This window comes from Lissotriton helveticus, chromosome 3_1 (assembly GCF_964261635.1).
Source record: "Lissotriton helveticus chromosome 3_1, aLisHel1.1, whole genome shotgun sequence".
Taxonomy (NCBI): Eukaryota; Metazoa; Chordata; class Amphibia; order Caudata; family Salamandridae; genus Lissotriton; species Lissotriton helveticus.
This window is the reverse complement of record NC_136061.1, coordinates 806,692,201-806,713,993: the sequence shown is the minus strand read 5'-3', so window position 1 is coordinate 806,713,993 and position 21,793 is coordinate 806,692,201. Positions and strand designations below refer to the sequence as shown.

Here is a 21,793-nt window from a genome sequence, read left to right as displayed (position 1 = left end):
AGAACCACTTACTAAGAATAGGTTTTAAAAGTTTATTGTAAAGCCAAACTTAACTGGAGATACAAACATCTCAAAAGAAGATTCAAAAGATATACGGGTATCAATACAAACATAAATTTTCTAAATGCTCTTAGTCGGCAGAAGAATATTACCAAAACAAATTCAAGAATGACCAAAGTTGCAAGAATAGACACAAGCTGTAGCTTATGAGTCATTTACAGAAAGGAAAAATCAGGTTAGACTGTCCCTACACTAGACTAAGTGACATCCCTACTTAGCAAGATCTTAACCTAAAAAGGTGTCAGCAGTGGTGACTTCCAAAGAAGATCACACACTTCCCTTAGTCTCTGTTGCAAAAACGATGTCTCTCAGTTCCCTATCTGCCTACCCATCCGCTCTCTCAGGTTCCTCAGACCATCTGCCTTAACTTCACCCAGGGGTGCTGTCCCTAATACAAAATCACATTTCCAATAGAAACGCCCTTAGAGACGCCCCTCACGTGGTGTTGGTTCTGGCGGCATTTTCCATGCTGGTACTCCTCTAGGCCCATCGTTAGCGTTGACCTTGCTTCCCAGGCTCCTCTCCGGCAAGACGGTACCCCCAGGAAATTCCTGAAGCCTCCTCCAGGCCTGTACCAGGCTCTCTTGAACAAAAGTCTATTCATCACTTTCCTGATTAAACCCCCTCGCACCTGCAAAAGACACTTTCTCGGTGGGCCCCAAATTCCGGCCTCCACCATATCTCCTAAGTCGTAAACCATGTAACGGGCTCTGCGTCTTGTGCTTAACATGACCTTTCTCTAACGAGCACATGCAGATCAAACGAAATGACTTTATCTATTCAGGCCTGTTAGGATTCCATGAAAAGGGCCTATGCACTCTGCAAACCTTTCAATTTCTTTAGTTTAAACAATATTCTAACTTATTACACACAATGATTATATAAACATCTATAAAACATATACTTCAGTTCTAGGATCAATAATATTTTGAACTACAATAACATTGAAATCCACCATTGTATAAGAGTGTAACAGTATCCTGTACTCTATGTGAACTGCCATGTGGCCTACACATTTCTACGTTCAGCAAAATTACATTTTCCCCTTCCACAGCCACATAACGTAGGATTCCAACATCATCTTAGTATTTCTATACAATTCTACATTAGTTCTCACACAGATATATGCATTCTATATTTAGTTAAACACTCTTATGTATTTTCACTCTATTAATTCGACACTCTTATATAATGTTTACTAGACTAATATGACGTGCTTGTAAATATGGTGCACTTCTACAGGTTTTCTTGATTTGCGCTCTCTCAGACTCAACAAGATGCACACACAATGCACAACGTTGAGATGGCACCACTACAATAAAAGGTTCTCTGTTTGTATAACACTGCTGCTCTTGACACTTAGGGCCAGATGTAGGAGCCCAAATACCGGTCGGTAACGGCCGATTTCGGCCGTTACCGACCGGTATTTAGGATTTGGCATGTAGGGGGGCATCTCATTTACAGAATCAGTAAATTTACCGATTCGGTAAATGAGATGTAGGTGGCACTTCACAGAGTGCCACAGGCCCTTAAGAGTCGGTATTTTACCACCCATTCCTATTGGGTGGTAAAATACTGAATACAGGTGTGCATGCACATCTGTGCATGCACACCTGTGCAATGTGACACACAGACATGCCCTTAGGGCATGTATGTGTGCCACATGTTACACGTGCCTGTATTTGGGGTGCTAGAGGGTGTCAAAGTGACACCCCCTGCACTGCACTCTTGCAGGATTCGGTATTTACCGATTCGGTAAATACCGAATCGGTATTGCCCATTGATTCCTATGGGCTTCAAGGCCCATAGGAATCAATGGGCAATACCGAATCGGTATTTACAGATTCAGTAAATACCAATTTTTACAGAATCGGTAATTCAAAAAAAGATTTTACCTACATCTCCCTCCTTCTAATTTACCGATTCATAAATACCGAATCGGTAAAATTCGGTATTTATGAGTCGGTAAATTGAAGTTACCTTCATCTAGCCCTTAGATCCAAGTTGCATCAAATACCTCAATGAGCACATTTGAAAACTGTATTTTCCCTCAGAGTGATTTGAAATCAGTTTTTTAAATACATCCCAATCGGTTAATAAAAGCATACGTTCTCTAGTCGCTTATTGTCATATTCTACAAGATTATGAAATTTCAGATTTCCATATGTTTCCACTGCACCAAATGTGGTGGCTGTTGTGGCATCACATATTTCGAAATTATACACTAATATTCATATCTGTTTTTGAATGTCACGTCTTCAAATGTAATAACACAAAAAACCCAAGGTGCTTTGTAAATGCAACCTATTATACAGAAGTGTTTTTTGTGTTTACAACACCATGTTTGAGCAGGTCAATGCAACAATACATTTAAAACGTCCACAGAAAACTACTTCAGGTCAAAATTTTGTTTGAATCCACCTATGAACTTGAAAAGTACAACAATTAACAACATTAAGAGGATGATTTAGAGTTCGATAGACTGGGTACTCTAGAACAATTGTGGCAGATTACATTATCTGTCAAATCCTCAGTCTGCCCACCCTATTACAAATTGGAAGGACCCTCATCTTTCAGACTGTATTACTCCTGCTGGCTTCACCACTGGAAAGCTTATTCCAGCAGGACGATGGAGTATGGCCCATCACAGAAAGGCCATCAGAACACTGCCTTATTAACAGTGAATGTTCTGATGGGTTTTTGCATTTGTTACCACCAGGAAAAAACCTTTGGGGGTAAGTTTTTGAAAAAAAAGGGTTGGAGCATGGCCGTCAGAAAGATAGCAGCCACACACCAAGGGGGTTATTTATGAGAGCCTTGCGTCACTTTTGCACCAAGTAAAGTGGTACATGAGTGACACAGGGCTCTGTATCAGGTTTATGAAGCCACGCAAACAGGCCTGGCCGGCACAGGTAAGAACAGTGGGGCAGGGAGAAAGGTAAAATTGAATTAATAATAAACAAAAGCACTTACCTTGCGCTCGCCACACCGCCGAGTCATAAGGTAAGTGGTTTTTTATTTAATTTGACCTATTCCCATCATCTGTTGACTCCGCCCCTTGCCCCACTGCTTTTACCTCTGCTGGTTGCGCCGGCCCACAAATCAACCCTGCATGGCTCTGAGTGACCTCGTAAATCTTGAGTAGGCAACGTAGTGCAAACCGCTGTGCCACCTTACTCTGTGCTCTGGAGGATTTCCAGAGTTCCATGGCGTTGCGGTGCGTGTTTCCATGCAACACCCATGGATTTTTGATGCTGTCCAAAATTTACAAAATCATGTAAACCTGGGGAAGCACCAAATCGTTACACCTTCCGAGCTGAGGTGTATCGAGGAGAAATATCTTGATTTCTCCAAATTTCTTTCTCCTTCTATGTGTTCTGCATTAGAAAGAGGAAAACGCCTTTTAGGTTTGTTTTGTGTGCAGATGGGTGCCCCTTCCTGCACAAAAACAATCCTGCATGCAACTGAGACACCATTGCAACATGGTGCAAGGGTGCCTACATTGGAGCTAGGATGCCGAACCGGCGCCAGCGCAGGGAGAGAGGACAGGAATGCACTGTATTGCACTAATACGGTGCATTTCTGTCCTTTCACTTTGGCGTAGGGCAACACAACAAGGTGACCTGTTGAGCTGCCCTATGCCAAAATCCCATAAATGTGGGCCCAAACTGCAAATTCTTTCAGAGGAAAGGCTGTAACAACAGGTCCTCTGAAGGCACCGCTGGGCTAGCAGTGATCGCTAAATATGGGTGACGAAGTTAATAACCTGAGTCTCCCTGGCGGATGGGCAGGCCATCTGCCGACCACTAGATCTAGCCCTAAGGCACAACACTGGATACTGGACATTTGGCCCATGAAACAGGAGCTCTTAGTATATAAAAGGCGCTGAGGAGGAGTGGTACCTACCGCAGACATTCTGTGGGCAGCATGTTTGGTTGTCGTGCACAATGATGGACATCTCTCCATAACGCTGACAGTCCACCTCTTGCATGTCCACGCAGGAATATTCCACAGGAATGACAGTGTCCGTGTCCACACATTTCTGCATGCAGCATCCACCGTGGGAGGTCCTCCAGATGTCTCCTACTGCTCGCGGGTTTCCCAAATTGTCAGTGCAAGCTGAAATATTGAAAGACGACGAGACCATGAACCAATGTACGACCTTCAAAGGTTATCAATACTTATATAGCAAAAGACAGCAGCACGTGTGCCCCTCGTGTTCAACAAAATGGTGGATTTTAAACTATTGTCTCTTTTTGGGAAAGATTACTAGCAGGTTCAAGAGTAACCAGCGCTTGCAAATGTCTGACAACCGGCGATGTGTGTGGGAATTAATTAAAGGTCAGGGGCGAAAATGGAGTAGTAGGTCCATTTAAGTACAGTGGAAGTAGCCTTGTGATCAGTTTAGCATGTGAAGCAAAGGTCGGAATTTGTACACAATCTACGTAATCATCTTCTTTGCGGAGCAATAATAAAAACAATTGATTTACAGTTAGGAAAGAAACTCACACGTTAATATGTTACTGCAGAACGATAACCATAACAAATGTGGAGTTCGAGCACTATCTTGAGGGATCAGAGTGGTACTGCATGCAATTTAGATAACTTGGGGCAGATTTACAAGCCACTTGCACCAATTTTGCGTCACTTTTAACATGGAAAAAGTGACGCACAAGTGGCGCAAGGGGCTTGTAAATCAGCCCCCTTGTTTTTGGAGTTAGATGCGATCCTGGAGCAACTGAGGGGCCTGTTTACGAACTTGTCACACAGCGCAGCGCAGAAAGTCACCTTGCTGCGCTGCGTGACATGGAAAAGGCAGGAATACGCAGAATTTAAGGAAATAAAGCGCATACCTTCCTTTTGGCAGCCTCGCGCCAACGCAGGCACCCTTCCACTCCTTAGCTTTGCCAAGTAAGGGGCATATTTATTAAGATGTCATGCAGCTCAGGGCGCTGTGCTGTGTAGGAGGGAAAGGGCAGGAAATGTGCCATACTTAACACTATATGGCGCATTCCTGTCATTTCCCTGTGCTGGCGCACAATGTGCCTGTCTAGCGCCAATGCCTTCCACCATGGTGCAAGGGTACCTGTATTGTTAGCAGGATTGTGTTTGCGCAGGAAGGAATGCCTTCCTGCACAAAAACAATCCTTTGAGCCATTTTTCTCTTTCTATGTGTGCTGCAGCACAAATAGAAAGAGGATGTAATGAGGAAAAATAAACATATTTCTCCTCATTACGCCTCACCTTGGGAGGCGTAGCCCTTTGATGCATTCCCAGGTCTACCACTTATAGTAAATCTGGAATGCTCCAAAATCCATGGGTGGATGGTTGGGAACACCCACACTGCACCCATGAAATGCTTCTCTGGTGCAGAGTAACGCAACACAGCGATTTCCTCTCTATTGCTCTGGATTTATCAAGCCACTCAGTACCACGCAAGGTGGCCTTGCATGGCGGATAAATCCTACTTAGGTTTTGCATCACTCTTGTGCCATCTTGGGTAGTGCAAGGGAGATGCTAAACCTACATAAATATGTCCATAAATACGGTTCCTTTGGCGTGTCTCACTATCTATTGTTCTTCTACATCCTTTATGTCGTAAGTGTTTTTGATACATTCTACCAGGCCATTGCACTAGCAATCTATTATTATGAAGCAACTTAAAAGACACATTTTTACACTTTTTTGATGTGAAGTCGAAATTCATATGTGTTTCTTTAAAATAATGCTCCCTAAATTTTACATTATCTTTGTTACTTCAATATTTTACGCTCAATCTCTAAATGGAGTACCTCTTGGTTTATCAATTCACTTAATAATTTTGGTGGAGATGGGCCAAGCACTTGCACGGCTATAGACAATGGGAAATGACTTGTCAAATAAGAGCCGAGTTGGCATCCCTGATATTACCCTTTTTCCACCAGAATGCGGTTTATTAAACACAAAAACTCATAATCATGGGATATGTGAACAAATGCATAAAATACAAAAAGGAACTTACTCTTCAGCTTGAACTTTGTGAATGAGTGCTCACACGGTCTGCAGCTGAGCTCTGTATTTCCATGTGTTTCGTTGAACAGCTGTATAGCCAGGAAGCCAACTCTGGGATCTATGATACCTATTTGTTTTGCTAAAATGTGTACTAGCTTGCAATGAGGTGAACCGCTCCTGAGACGGTTCTCAGTGCTAAGTCAAAGCAAGATACGTACAGATAGTGTCTTGCCTTCCCTTAATTTATTTGTGCACTTTTGGATTATTAGAAAGACGTTTATAACCACATTGATTTAAGATGTGATAGGTGCATTAATCTAAAATAGTGTGCTATTGACCTCCTGATAGAACGGAACAAAAAGCACTATCCTTTAGTACTGAATGGGATAGATAAGACAATATTAATCCAGTGGCTTAACTGCATGATGTGTAAACAGGAGACCTTGTTTGAAATACCGTCTTTACCATTTGAACAAATAGTGTGATCATAAAACCAATCAATCGCTTTACTTTCTGTGTCTCATTGTCTTAGATTGTTTGATTTGATAGCACCTTGAAGTACATTTCAGGATGGTTTACAGGCTATAACCTGTATCCGTTTATAAGAGCAATATGAACCGTATGACAACTGACCAGTCTCTTGGTTCACCCATGACATCACCATTAGGGCAGGTGGGGGATCATGAATATATCCAAGTTCATGTGTAGAAACCTTCACTTTTACAAAAATGTCATTTAATTTAGTGACATAATCTAATGTACTAGATTGAAAAACTTCCTAATGTTAAAGAAACACACGTTTTAAATTTTAAAGTCTTGATCATGATTTACATGAGGTTTGCTGGGTAATTTACAAGAATACATGGCTAGGCCCATACTTTGGCTGTTTGGTTAGAGCAGTGGCGGCTCGCAGAGGGAGTGCTGTGGGGGAGGGCCAGGGTGGGACGGGTAGTGGAGTCGGACATACAACGGCAAGGAGTAAAGTAGGTAAATAAATAAATAAAACTATTTACCTTACGCTTGCTGCATCGCCAACTATCCTTTTAAATTCTTTGAAGGCGCTTTGTTTCTTTTCTTTCCAGTAAGCCATGGTAAATTGTTGGAGGAATTTCATCAGTGGTGAGGAAATTAAATGTCATATATAGGCTTCAGTGTGTATTTACACAACCCACATACTTGCCTTACATGTATATGACTCCAGAAAGCACCATTGTGCTCTTACTGAGTTGCAACACTAAATCCACTTCAATGACACAGAGCGAGGAAATTAATTTGCTTTTTAAGAAACCTACTTTTATATATTAGTTAAATCACTCATAAGTGAACCATGTGAACCCAAAAGGCGCTGGCTGTTTAATATATAAAAACGGGATTTCCAAATATTTGGGAAATGCATGTTGCTCCACTGAGCATTTGCCTGCCTGTGTGTACCTAGGCTTTGATTAAAAGCCAATTCTTGTAACTTTGCCTGCAAATATACAAACAAGGAATTTCATTCTGAGTTATTTTTCATGTTCTTAAACAATTAATTCAATGGTGAAAGCAGATTTTTGATATGTGTAGTAGAAAGGCGACTTTCAAATATTATACCTTGTGCTGGGTGAGAGTAAACTGGATTCAAACCAGTTTGCCTCGTTAGGCCACTCCAGAGGCTGTACTACAATAACCAGAAGAGGCATCAACAGCTGCATGAGGACAATGAAATGCTGAAGTGGCATCAACAGTAGTTAGTTAGCATGAATATGTTATCTGGAGCAGACCAGGAATGGAGTTCAGCACAAACGGCTGCCACAATAGCTCTTCCTTTGAACTGTAGATCTCAGAAGGTGGACTCAGGAACTGAAACTCTTAACTTTCACAGCTCCCCTAGACTTCCTGTGTACACTCTCAGAAGGATTAAAACTGGCTCAAGTACAGAGAGGAGTAGGAATCATAATTACCATATATAGTTACCTAGTACGATGGACGGGGCTATTCCAAGGAAAGAAAGCGAGGACCTTCTTGGAGGAGGGACTCTTCTATGGTTTGCAGTAAGTTAGGAAAGAAAGTGCTGAAAACAGAGCAGATTAGTCCTAGTAAATTTGTCTGGATTGGGTGTAGTGAATTCTAAAATGACTAGCAAGTGCACAGAATAGGCCTAGCACCTCCTCAAAACATTTCTGAATCACGAAGAACTATCTGGAAGAACGAATATTTGAGTGGCTGTCCTGGAGAAACTGAAAATACTATCCAAGAGTAAACCAGTAGGCCTCCTGCTTCTCTTACAAAGATATTAAAGGCAGAAAGGCCCCTCAGCTCTAAAGAAGGCCCAGTTCAGCAGTTGAGAAAGGACCAGCAGAAGCCCTGGCTGGACAGAGACCTGATTTGTAGATGGTTGCCCTAAACATTGGGTTTTAACAATGACTAGGAGTGGCTTTCCCAGCATCAAGAAACTGTTGGGAATTCATAAATTATTTTAAACCTCTGAAGAACTGGGTCAAGGGACTGAGGCTACCTCGGGGATGGTACAACCTCACGAGATAAGAGATTTTTAGTTTGTTTTTCTCTGAGCTTTTCACTACATTGCTTCAGAAGAATCTTGTGGTGAAGGTACCCAGCCTAGTGGCTAAAGTTTTCTGTCCATGTACACCAAAAGCATCTTCTCCAGACTAACATGGCAAATGATAGTATTTCTATGTCCCTGTAAGTATTGCCTGTACTGTCCCTATCTGTATTATATTTGGAAGTGACGTTGTATTTATCATGTAATACCTTCTATAGGTACTGGCAGTTACTTTAGAAATGAACCACTTGGTAGCTTAATTCACCCATTCAATTAAGTCTGGTAATTAGTCTTGGGCTCTTTGGTTCGATGTTATTAATTCCCTGCCCATCACCATCTGAGCTATTCCTAGTGGGACTCACTAGATTCTTTCATACTGCTTTTTTAGTATGGTTATCCCTCAATGTACTGTTTTTCTTCATTTCACAAGCCACGTTAAACATTTCCATTTGTCGCATTCAGTTGGATGAGCTTGAACTCATCAGGATGTGGCTTGCTTTAACAGCTTAGTTTTGAAGCTATTCCACTTGAAATATGAGTTGGAAATTACGTTTTCTGCAGGGTTGCCCCAAACCTTTTGCCTTCCTCCCCCCTTGTTTGCTGAATTTGTTGGCTTTAGGACTCCGGGCACTTTATCACTGCTAACCAGTGCTAACGTGCAGGTGATCTCACCCTAAAACGTGGTTACATTGTCTTATCCACAATTGGCATATTTCATTAACTTATAAGTCCCTAGTAAAGTGCAGTACATGTGCCCAGGCCCTGTATATTAAATGCTACTAGTAGCCCTTTAAACATGTTGCAGACCTGCCACTGCAGATTCGGTGTGTGCAGTTTACACTGCCATGTCGACGTGGCTTTTAAAACACCTTGCCATGCTTTTTATTACATATGTCACCCCTGGGTTAGGCCCTAGATAGCCCATATGGCAGGGTGCTCTGTACTTGAGTTTTACATGTCCTAGTAGTGAAAAACTCCCAAATTCAATTTTCAGTACTGGGATTCCTACTCTTCTCATAGGTTAACATTGGGGATTAATTGTTACATTTAATAAGCTGTCATTCCCAATTGGAAGGAGGTAGAGCTGTCATATTTAGTATCTCTGGAATTGTAATGATAAATCCACTTTAATGGTAAGATCAAATTTATCATTGCAATTTTTAAAATGCCACTTTTTGAAACATGGCATTTTTCTGCTGTTAGCCCTGTGTGCCTGCAGCCTGTCTCCAAAACAAGTCTGGGGTGGGTAACAGCTGAGCTTTGAGCATTCCCTCTAGACAGCCACACACAATGGGAGCTTAAGTGTGACTTGATGGGCCTTTCAGGGTATGATGGGAGGGAGGAGTCAGACAAAGCCTGACAATCACAGCTCAATAGGCCGTGTCCTTTCCCCACACAAATGGCTGCATACCCCCTGTAATGAGTCTGGCGTCAGGGCAGGATGGGAGGACCTCTGTGTACTTCAAAGACCTTTCTTTGAAGTCTCCTCCACTTCAAAGGCACAACTGGGTAGAAGTACTAAACCTTTAAACCCACCACTCCAGTACACTGGTGAACCTGTGGATACTCTGCCAGAAAGAAGGACTGCTGTGCTGCTGAAAGGACTTCCACTCTGTTGTACTACTACTCTGCTGGATTACGGCACTGCTGTGCTTGCCTGCTGCATGCTGTCCTCCATGTTTGAGTGAGAAGGATTGAACCCACATCACTTGAACCAGAACCCAGAGTGTGACTCCAATGGCTTGCTGGCTTGACACCTGATTGAAGTCTCAAGGACATAAAAGAATTCCAACTCACCTGCCTCAGCACTGGGATTCTGTCATCCGTGAGTCTCCCCTGCCAAGGGGTGCTAATCCAGTCATGTTCCCTTGGAAGCGGGTTAAAGTGCTGCTGCAGCAGAATCCACGCATTACTGTTGATGCAGCAGCTTGGAATCGGCTCATCTCTACAACTGCAGATGAATCACCACCATTGCAAGGACTGACTCCGATGGATCGCTTACTGTGCGGCACATCGACTCCATTCCAGACGCATCTTCGGTTGTGTGGTTCGGAACCTATGCATCGCCTACGTGTGGGTTGACGATGACACATTGCTTTATCTGCACCCCATCCCTACGTTATCGATGCAACTAAGGTTATTTTGCAGTGGACTCAGGCTGGCCCCTGTATCCAACCACGTTCCAGCACAGTCAACCTGAACTGACCGGAATTTGACCCGGTCTAGAGTGACCTGATAGCCCCAGTTAGCGCATCATGCTTCTAAGCACTACATTTCAGTTTATTGTTTAAAAATTCATAACTCCAGTTTTACTTATTAGATTTTTGTCATTCTGATCTTGATTTGGTCATTAAATGAAACTCTATTTTACTAACCATGTGTGGCATCTTTTTGTGTGGTGTTTTCACTGTTATATTGTTTGAAGTGTTGCACAAATGCTTTGCCACGTAATTTAAGCCTGATTGCTCTGTGCCAAGCTACCAAGAGGTGAGCATTGGTTAATTTAAAATGTTTGTGACTAACCCCCAACCAGGAGTGTGGTTCCTGTTTGGACAGGGTGCATACCTCTGTCAACCAGAAACACAATTTCTAACAATATGCTATTTGGCCTGTTGCCATTTCTATACCTAGATTTGTAATTTTTATATGTGCCTTCACCTTCCTCCTTATGGATGAGAGGGTCCTATTTTTGACTACTCGGTTGAAACGTTGATGAGCTAAGACCAACAGACTGTTATTCACCATTACTGTCAATTAAATATGTTAAAAATGATTGGTCTCCATAAGTGTACGAAAGCGCCAAACTCCTAATTGAATATAATTGTTCTGCCACTTTGCTTTTGTATTCTTAATCACTGTTCTAACTGGATGAATCTCTTTTGCACCTAACACTCTTCTGCTGCTAGCATTTATATTGGTATGTATTTGTTGAAAAATACTGTATTATTCCTTAGAATACAAATTAATACATTGATTGTGTACAGAAAGCTTTATTTAGACCACATTAGCATGCATTTCGGATATATTTACATAGTCACTATCCACCACTATGAAGGTCTTCTATAAGGATTTTCATGAGGAACACTGTTTTTATCAGTTACAGCTTCTAGGTGAAGGATTTATTAGGCCATGGGCCTGTTTTAGAGTTTGACAGACAGGTTACTCCATCATGAACATGGCAGATATCTTTTCTGTCTTATTAGAAGGGCAATAAATTCGGAGCCATTGGAATTATGCAATTGTGTGGCCACAGCTTTTTCCCTCGTAATTATGGATTAGTCGCCTTTTGTCACATAATCCATCGTCTACTGAATAATCCGTAGATTTTAACCCAAATACATTGTTTTTAGCTTAACCCCTTCGGGGCTAATGACGAGCTGGGCTCGTCATCGCGCTTACCTGTGGTGCGCTGATGACAAGGCCAGCTCGTCATCAGCCCCACCCTCGGGGGAAGCGCTGGTGCTCCCCCCGAGGGTCTCTGATTGTGTTTGTTTTGCTGGGGGCGGCAGCGGAAGAGCTTCCGCTGCCGCCCCCGCCCCCCCATGGTAATCCCTGATGACGTCAGCACGCACAGCGCGCGCTGACATCATCAGGGATTCCCAGCGCTCCTGACCGCGCTGGAACAAGGTAGGTTTCTCGAGGCTGGCGGGGGTTTGGGGGCAGCGAAGAGGCATCAGGGGAGAGGAAAGAGATTTTCCTTTCCCCTGATGTCTCTTTGCAGGGTATTTTTGCCTCACGATCGCGCACAGCGTCGTGATCGTGCGGCGGAAATGCCCTCACTAGACACCAGGGATTTAATTTTAGTTTTTAGGAAGCGACCCCTTGGGCAAGGGTCGCTTCCAGGCGGGCTGGCAATATGTTTTCGTTTTTCTGCCCCCCCTGGGGGGAAATCGGCCCGTTTTTTCGGCCGTTTTGCACCCAGGGGGGGGCAGAAATTCCCCACTAGCACCAGGGTTATTTTTTATAGCCAAGATGGTGGCCATGGCTATTGTTTACGTTTTTCTGTCCCCCCTGGGGGCAAATCGGCCCGTTTGTTTTGCCGTTTTGCCCCCAGGGGGGACAGAAAATGCCCACTAGACACCAGGGATTTCATTTTAGTTTTTAGGAAGCGACCCCTTGGGCAAGGGTCGCTTCCAGCTGGCCTCACATTTACTTTTCGTTTTTCTGCCCCCCCTGGGGGCAAAGCAGCCCGTTTTTTGGCCGTTTTGCCCCCAGGGGGGGGGGGGGCAGAAATTACCCACTAGCACCAGGGATTTTTGTTGGGGCAATGTGTTTGTTTTGGGAAGCGACCCCTTGGGTAAGGGTCGCTTCCAGGTGGCCATGATTGTGTTTTTGTTTTTCTGTCCACCCTGGGGGCAAATCGGCCCATTTTTTGCCGTTTTGCCCCCGGGGGGGGGGGGGGGGCAGAAAATGCCCACTAACACCAAGGAATATTTAGTTTTTAGGAAGCGACCCCTTGGGCAAGGAGTAGTGCTTGGCTGGCGGTGTGTGTGGAGTGGCGCTTGGCTGGTGGTGTGCGTGGAGTGCTACTTTGCTGTCTGTGCACGGAGTGCTGCTTGGCTGGCGGTGTGTGTGGAGTGGCGCTTGGCTGGTGGTGTGCGTGGAGTGGTACTTGGTTGTCTGTGCACGGAGTGGTGTTTGCTGGTGGTGTGTGTGGGGAGTGGTACTTGGCTGGATGGTGTGCGTGGAGCGGTGCTTGGCTGGCGGTGAGTGGCGCTTGGCTTGCGGTGTGTGTGGAGTGGTGCTTGGCTGGCGGTGTGTGTGGAGTGGTACTTGGCTGTCTGTGTGCGCTGAGTGGTGTTTGGCTGGCGGTGTGCGTGGAGGGGTACTTGGCTATCTATGCATGGAGTGGTGCTTGGCTGGCGGTGTGTGTGGAGTGGCGCTTGGCTTGTGGTGTGTGTGGAGTGGTACTTGGCTGTCTGTGCACGGAGTGGTGCTTGGCTGGTGGTGCTTGTGGAGTGGCGCTTGGCTGGTGGTGTGCGTGGAGTGCTACTTTGCTGTCTGTGCACGGAGTGGTGCTTGGCTGGCGGTGTGTGTGGAGTGGCGCTTGGCTGGTGGTGTGCGTGGAGTGCTTCTTTGCTGTCTGTGCACGGAGTGCTGCTTGGCTGGCGGTGTGTGTGGAGTGGCGCTTGGCTGGTGGTGTGCGTGGAGTGCTACTTTGCTGTCTGTGCACGGAGTGCTGCTTGGCTGGCAGTGTGTGTGGAGTGGCGCTTGGCTGGTGGTGTGCGTTGAGTGCTACTTTGCTGTCTGGGCACGGAGTGCTGCTTGGCTGGCGGTGTGTGTGGAGTGGCGCTTGGCTGGTGGTGTGCGTGGAGTGCTACTTGGTTGTCTGTGCACGGAGTTGTGTTTGGCTGGTGGTGTGTGTGGGGTGGTGTTTGGCTGGCGGTGTGTGGGGAGTGGTACTTGGCTTGATGGTGTGCGTGGAGCGGTGCTTGGCTGGCGGTGAGTGGCGCTTGGCTTGCGGTGTGCGTGCAGTGGTGCTTGACTGGCGGTGTGTGTAGAGTGGTACTTGGCTGTCGGTGTGTGCTGAGTGGTGTTTGGCTTGTGGTGTGTGTGGAGTGGTACTTGGCTGTCTGTGCACGGAGTGGTGCTTGGCTGGTGGTGCTTGTGGAGTGGCGCTTGGCTGGTGGTGTGCGTGGAGTGCTACTTTGCTGTCTGTGCACGGAGTGGTGCTTGGCTGGCGGTGTGTGTGGAGTGGCGCTTGGCTGGTGGTGTGCGTGGAGTGCTTCTTTGCTGTCTGTGCACGGAGTGCTGCTTGGCTGGCGGTGTGTGTGGAGTGGCGCTTGGCTGGTGGTGTGCGTGGAGTGCTACTTTGCTGTCTGTGCACGGAGTGCTGCTTGGCTGGCAGTGTGTGTGGAGTGGCGCTTGGCTGGTGGTGTGCGTTGAGTGCTACTTTGCTGTCTGGGCACGGAGTGCTGCTTGGCTGGCGGTGTGTGTGGAGTGGCGCTTGGCTGGTGGTGTGCGTGGAGTGCTACTTGGTTGTCTGTGCACGGAGTTGTGTTTGGCTGGTGGTGTGTGTGGGGTGGTGTTTGGCTGGCGGTGTGTGGGGAGTGGTACTTGGCTTGATGGTGTGCGTGGAGCGGTGCTTGGCTGGCGGTGAGTGGCGCTTGGCTTGCGGTGTGCGTGCAGTGGTGCTTGACTGGCGGTGTGTGTAGAGTGGTACTTGGCTGTCGGTGTGTGCTGAGTGGTGTTTGGCTGGCGGTGTGCGTGGAGGGGTACTTGGCTATCTATGCACGGAGTGGTGCTTGGCTGGCGGTGTGTGTGGAGTGGCGCTTGGCTGGTGGTGTGTGTGGAGTGGTACTTTGCTGTCTGTGCACGGAGTGCTGCTTGGCAGGCGGTGTGTGTGGAGTGGCGGTTGGCTGGTGGTGTGCGTGGAGTGCTACTTTGCTGTCTGCGCACGGAGTGGTGCTTGGCTGGCGGTGTGTGTGGAGTGGCGCTTGGCTGGTGGTGTGCGTTGAGTGCTACTTTGCTGTCTGGGCACGGAGTGCTGCTTGGCTGGCGGTGTGTGTGGAGTGGCGCTTGGCTGGTGGTGTGCGTGGAGTGCTACTTGGTTGTCTGTGCACGGAGTGGTGTTTGGCTGGTGGTGTGTGTGGGGTGGTGTTTGGCTGGCGGTGTGTGGGGAGTGGTACTTGGCTTGATGGTGTGCGTGGAGCGGTGCTTGGCTGGCGGTGAGTGGCGCTTGGCTTGCGGTGTGCGTGGAGTGGTGCTTGGTTGGCGGTGTGTGTGGAGTGGTACATGGCTGTCGGTGTGCGCTGAGTCGTGTTTGGCTGGCAGTGTGCGTGGAGTGCTACTTTGCTGTCTGTGCACGGAGTGGTGCTTGGCTGGCGGTGTGTGTGGAGTGGCGCTTGGCTGGTGGTGTGCGTGGAGTGCTACTTTGCTGTCTGTGCACGAAGTGCTGCTTGGCTGGCGGTGTGTGTGGAGTGGCGCTTGGCTGGTGGTGTGCGTGGAGTGCTACTTGGTTGTCTGTGCACAGAGTGGTGTTTGGCTGGTGGTGTGTGTGGAGTGGTGTTTGGCTGGCGGTGTGTGGGGAGTGGTACTTGGCTGGATGGTGTGCGTGGAGCGGTGCTTGGCTTGCAGTGAGTGGCGCTTGGCTTGCGGTGTGCGTGCAGTGGTGCTTGACTGGCGGTGTGTGTAGAGTGGTACTTGGCTGTCGGTGTGTGCTGAGTGGTGTTTGGCTGGCGGTGTGCGTGGAGGGGTACTTGGCTATCTATGCACGGAGTGGTGCTTGGCTGGCGGTGTGTGTGGAGTGGCGCTTGGCTGGTGGTGTGTGTGGAGTGCTACTTTGCTGTCTGCGCACGGAGTGGTGCTTGGCTGGCGGTGTGTGTGGAGTGGCGCTTGGCTGGTGGTGTGCGTTGAGTGCTACTTTGCTGTCTGGGCACGGAGTGGTGCTTGGCTGGCGGTGTGTGTGGAGTGGCGCTTGGCTGGTGGTGTGCGTTGAGTGCTACTTTGCTGTCTGGGCACGGAGTGCTGCTTGGCTGGCGGTGTGTGTGGAGTGGCGCTTGGCTGGTGGTGTGCGTGGAGTGCTACTTGGTTGTCTGTGCACGGAGTGGTGTTTGGCTGGTGGTGTGTGTGGGGTGGTGTTTGGCTGGCGGTGTGTGGGGAGTGGTACTTGGCTTGATGGTGTGCGTGGAGCGGTGCTTGGCTGGCGGTGAGTGGCGCTTGGCTTGCGGTGTGCGTGGAGTGGTGCTTGGTTGGCGGTGTGTGTGGAGTGGTACATGGCTGTCGGTGTGCGCTGAGTCGTGTTTGGCTGGCAGTGTGCGTGGAGTGCTACTTTGCTGTCTGTGCACGGAGTGGTGCTTGGCTGGCGGTGTGTGTGGAGTGGCGCTTGGCTGGTGGTGTGCGTGGAGTGCTACTTTGCTGTCTGTGCACGAAGTGCTGCTTGGCTGGCGGTGTGTGTGGAGTGGCGCTTGGCTGGTGGTGTGCGTGGAGTGCTACTTGGTTGTCTGTGCACAGAGTGGTGTTTGGCTGGTGGTGTGTGTGGAGTGGTGTTTGGCTGGCGGTGTGTGGGGAGTGGTACTTGGCTGGATGGTGTGCGTGGAGCGGTGCTTGGCTTGCAGTGAGTGGCGCTTGGCTTGCGGTGTGCGTGCAGTGGTGCTTGACTGGCGGTGTGTGTAGAGTGGTACTTGGCTGTCGGTGTGTGCTGAGTGGTGTTTGGCTGGCGGTGTGCGTGGAGGGGTACTTGGCTATCTATGCACGGAGTGGTGCTTGGCTGGCGGTGTGTGTGGAGTGGCGCTTGGCTGGTGGTGTGTGTGGAGTGGTACTTTGCTGTCTGTGCACGGAGTGCTGCTTGGCAGGCGGTGTGTGTGGAGTGGCGGTTGGCTGGTGGTGTGCGTGGAGTGCTACTTTGCTGTCTGCGCACGGAGTGGTGCTTGGCTGGCGGTGTGCGTGGAGTGGCGCTTGGCTGGTGGTGTGCTTGGAGTGGCACTTGGCTGTCTGTGCAGGGAGTGGTGCTTGGCTGGCGGTGTGTGTGGAGTGGCACTTGGCTGGATGGTGTGCGTGGAGTGGTACTTGGCTGTCGGTGTGTGCTGAGTGGTGTTTGGCTGGCGGTGTGCATGGTCTGGCGCTTGGATGGTGGTGTGGGTGGACTGGCACTCGGCTGGCGGTGTGTGAGTAGTTACTTTCTGTTGGTCACTACACAAACTGCTAGTTGAGTGACACTCTACGCAGTCCATCATTTTCTGTAGTTGCTGTGTCAGATATGTGGGCGTGTGAAAGTGATGGGCCCTTGAATGGCGCTGGCGGCTGGCGGTGTTAATTTTTTTGTATGTGTCACACGTACAAAAGGTGTATGAATGTCCTTACTGTCCCTGTGTGATGGGGGTACTGGTAGGAGCAAAAGACTGACTGGCACCAAAGGGGTCTGGAAGTAAAAAAAATTCAAAAAATTAACCAGTGTCTTGATGTTAAACCTCATCTAATCCCAATTGGTCTAAGCCCTATTTCATGGCCCATCTGGCCGAATTTAAATTTGGGGGGCAAATTTGTGTGTTTTTGTTTTAATTGTTATATTTCTTGTGAAATGTGGTAGTAATTTTTTTTTCTTCTCTATTTTTGTCTTGTTCCAGGCTTTTGCTGTTTGGATTGATGTAGGTTGCGTGTCTGTTTGCAGCTTGTGTAGTTGCTTGTGCTTGGTAGTGAATGTATTTTGTACTACTTTCCCTTGATGTTTGTCTTTTAGAAAAAGGTTGTACTTCTAGCAGTTTGTGTGGCTCTGTGTTTTTTATTTTTTATTTTTTCGGCATTAGTGTTTGATGTGCACTTTGTTTTCTAATCTGTCATTTTTTTTTCTTTCTAGTGGGATATCATTTCTTTTTGCTGTGTCTCAACAGAGTAGGTGCTGGTGAGTGTAGCTATATTTTTGTTTTGGATTGTATTTATCTTTTTGTGAAAGCCTTACCTTGTTTACTTCTTACTTTGCATAGTGTAAGTTGTTGTTCACTTGTGTGTACAGTCTTCTTGCTTTGTAAGGATAATGGCTAGTCGCAGGATTACTGCTCAGCAGGTTCTTGGTTTTCTTTTTGAGTCTTCCTCTGACCATGGTTCAGAGTCTGAGTCCGATTCGGACTCCCAGGTAGGGGCAGAAGATTCAGGCAGTGAGTTTTCTCTTCGCATGGAATCATCATCATCGGATGAGGAATCTTCTTCTAATGCTGAGGAAGGGCCTATGGTAGAGGAGGACATTGAGGTGCCGGTAGTGGGCCAAGAGGCACCTGTGCTGCTGCCTAGGGCCGCAAGGTTTCCTTTCTTTTTACGTCGGCAAGAGGCATCTGGGCTGGAGCCTGCACCCAAAAGGCTTCAGATTGCTGTGGTGCGCAAAGAGGCATCTGGTGCTTTTCGTCTTCCTGCTGGTGTAGTGCAGCAAGAGCCATCTGGGGCTGTTAGGCTTCCCATTTGTGTAGAGCGGCAAGAGGCATCTGGGCCTGCTTGGTTTCCTGGTGGTGTAGTGCAGCAAGAAGCATCTCAGGCTGCTGGGCTTCCCGTTGGTGTAGTGCAGGAAGAGCCCTCTGGGGATGCTATGTCTTCTGTTGGTGTTGTGCAGCCAGAAGTATCTGTGGCTGGTAGGATTCCCATTGGTGTAGAGCGGCAAGAGGCATCTGGGTCTGCTTGGTTTCCCGGTGGTGTGGTGCAGCAAGAAGCATCTCAGGCTGCTGGGCTTCCCGTTGGTGTAGTGCAGGAAGAGCCCTCTGGGAATGCTATGTCTTCTGTTGGTGTTGTGCAGCCAGAAGTATCTGTGGCTGTTAGGCTTCCCGTTGGTGAACAACAGCAAGAGGCTTCTGGGCTGCAGGCTGGGGTGGCTGCTCCCCCCGTTGATAGGGATGGCCTCTGGGTTCCCCCTGGCTTGGTGCAGCGGCATTGCCAGAGTTCACTGGTGTTCCTGGGTGTAGAGTGAATACTGAGAATTTTCTGCCAATTAATTTTTTTCAGTTGTTTTTTGACTATGTGTTTTTGCAAGAGATTGTTGAGCAAACCAATTTGTATGCAGAACAATTTTTGAGGGCCAAAAGTGCCAGCCTTAAGCCCTATTCTAGAGCAATCTGGTGGACTCCCACAAATGTTGAAGAGATGAAGAAGTTTTTGGGATTAACTTTTTTGATGGGCTTGCTAAGGAAGCCATCAATTACTTCATATTGGTCCACTAGTCCGTTGATGGCAACAGCTATATTTCCAGCAGTCATAAGGCGTGATCGGTATATGCTTCTTCTTCGGATGATGCATTTTGTTGATAATAGTTTAGCGTTGTCACGCGATCACCCTGATTGTGACCGTTTGTTTAAAATTCGGCCTGTCCTTGATCACTTTGTTGATCGTTTTTCTGAGATCTTTGTCCCTGGTAAAGAAATTGCAGTGGATGAGTCTTTGGTGTTGTTCAAGGGCCGCTTGGTTTTTAGGCAATACATTCCTAGTAAGAGGGCATGCTATGGAATCAAACTGTATATGCTGTGTGACAGTGAGACTGGATATGTCTACAATTTCAGGGTGTACACTGGTAAGGAGTCCAGCATTAACCCTCCTGGTTGTCCTTCTACTTTTGGAGTGACTGAGAAAATTGTGTGGGAACTAGATAGAGGATTATTTAACAAAGGCCATCATTTATATGTAGATAACTTCTACACTGGTGTGCGGTTGTTCCAGGAGTTGGCCAAAGTGGGCACTGTTGCTTGTGGCACAATGTGCAGTAACCGTAAAGGTTTCCCAAAGGAACTTGTTTGCAAAAGGCTTGTGCGGGGACAGTCTACGGCATTGCGATGTGGGGAGCTTCTAGCTGTGAAGTTTTTAGACAAGAGAGATGTGTACATGCTGACTACTATCCACGATGAAAGTACAGAACCTGTGCCTGTTTGGGGTCAGGGTGCTGAAGTGCGTAAACCTGTGTGCATTTTAGCTTACAATAAGTTCATGGGTAGTGTTGACAGAGTAGATCAGAGGTTGGAACCTTATGTTGCTCTTCGCAAGGCTTACGTTTGGTACAAGAAGTTGGCTATCCATCTGTTCCACTTGGCATCCTTTAATGCTTTTGTTGTGTACCAGAAGTCTTGTCCGGGGAAGAAGATGCCTTTTGTTAAGTTTCAGGAGTCTATAATAGGCAGCCTTGTACTTGTGGAGCAGGCAAGTGTTCCTAGATTTGGAGTGGTGGAGGAAGTGGCTAGATTGAAAGATCGCCACTTTCCTGAATGTATTCCTTCCACTACCGCAAGAGAGTTTCCGACTAGAAGATGCAGAGTCTGTTGGCGAAGAGGCGTGCGGAAGGAGTCTCGTATATACTGTCCTGACTGTCCTTCTAAGCCTGCGTTGTGTCTGTCAGCTTGTTTTAAATCGTACCACGCGCAAAAGAAGTTTTGGGAGTTTTAATGAGCTGTAAAGTGAATTGCCTGGTCTGCATTCTGTAAATTTTTTTTAGTTTGTTTCAAGGATTAGCATTAGTGCAAAGTTTTTATTTTAAGAATTTGTGTTAGCTGATTTGTAGGTATTTCCATTTGTTTAGTGTTATTTTCAAAAAAAGAATTCTAAATGTGTTTGTGGTGTGTGCCGGCTGGTGCTTGGCTGGCGGTGTGTGTGGAGTTGCGCTTGGCTGGTGGTGTGCGTGGAGTGGTACTTGGCTGTCTGCCCGCGGAGTGGTGCTTGGCTGGCGGTGTGTGTGGAGTGGCGCTTGGCTGGTGGTGTTCGTGGAGTGGTACTAGGCTGTCTGTGCATGGAGTGGTGTTTGGCTGGTGGTGTGTGTGGAGTGGTGCTTGGCTGGCGGTGTGTGTGGAGTGGTGCTTGGCTGGTGGTGTGTGTGGAGTGGTGCTTGGCTGGCGGTGTGTGTGGAGTGGTGCTTGGCTGGCGATGTGTGTGGAGTGGTGCTTGGCTGGCGGTGTGTGTGGAGTGGTGCTTGGCTGGCGGTGTGTGTGGAGTGGTGCTTGGCTGGCGGTGTGTGTGGAGTTGCGCTTGGCTGATGGTGTTTGTGGAGTAGTACTTGGCTGTCTGTGCACGGAGTGGTGCTTGGCTGGAGGTGTGTGTGGAGTGGCGCTTGGCTGGTGGTGTTTGAGGAGTAGTACTTGGCTGTCTGTGCACGGAGTGGTGTTTGGCTGGTGGTGTGTGTGGAGTGGTGTTTGGCTGGCGGTGTGTGTGGAGTGGTACTTGGCTGGATGGTGTGCGTGGAGTGGTACTTGGCTGGATGGTGTGCGTGGAGCGGTGCTTGGCTGGTGGTGATTGTGGAGTAGTACTTGGCTGTCTGTGCACGGAGTGGTGCTTGGCTGGCGGTGTGTGTGGAGTGGCGCTTGGCTGGTGGTGTTTGTGGAGTGGTACTTGGCTGTCTGTGCATGGAGTGGTGTTTGGCTGGTGGTGTGTGTGGAGTGGTGTTTGGCTGGCAGTGTGTGTGGAGTGGTACTTGGCTGGAGGGTGTGCGTGGAGCGGTGCTTAGCTGTCTGTGCACGGAGTGGTGCTTGGCTGGCGGTGTGCGTGGAGTGGCGCTTGACTGGTGGTGTGTGTGGAGTGGTACTTGGCTGTCTGTGCACGGAGTTGTGCTTGGCTGTCGGTGTGCACTGAGTGGTGTTTGGCTGGCGGTGTGCATGGTCTGGCGCTTGGATGGTGGTGTGGGTGGACTGGCACTCGGCTGGCGGTGTGTGAGTCGTTACTTTCTGTTGGTCACTACACACACTGCTAGTTGAGTGACACTCCACGCAGTCCATCAATTTGTATAGTTGCAGTGTCAGAAATGTG

General features: G+C 47.8%; 1 protein-coding gene across 1 annotated transcript in view; it reads right to left on the bottom strand.

The window, feature by feature from the left end:
- The window catches only part of OTOG (otogelin), a 1,048,712-nt gene that overhangs the window by 247,524 nt on the left and 779,395 nt on the right, over positions 1-21,793 (bottom strand). Inside the window, exon 43 of the mRNA XM_078682941.1 lies at positions 3,967-4,179. Coding sequence (XP_078539067.1) covers positions 3,967-4,179 — 213 coding nt within the window. The remainder of the gene's footprint in view (positions 1-3,966; positions 4,180-21,793) is intronic.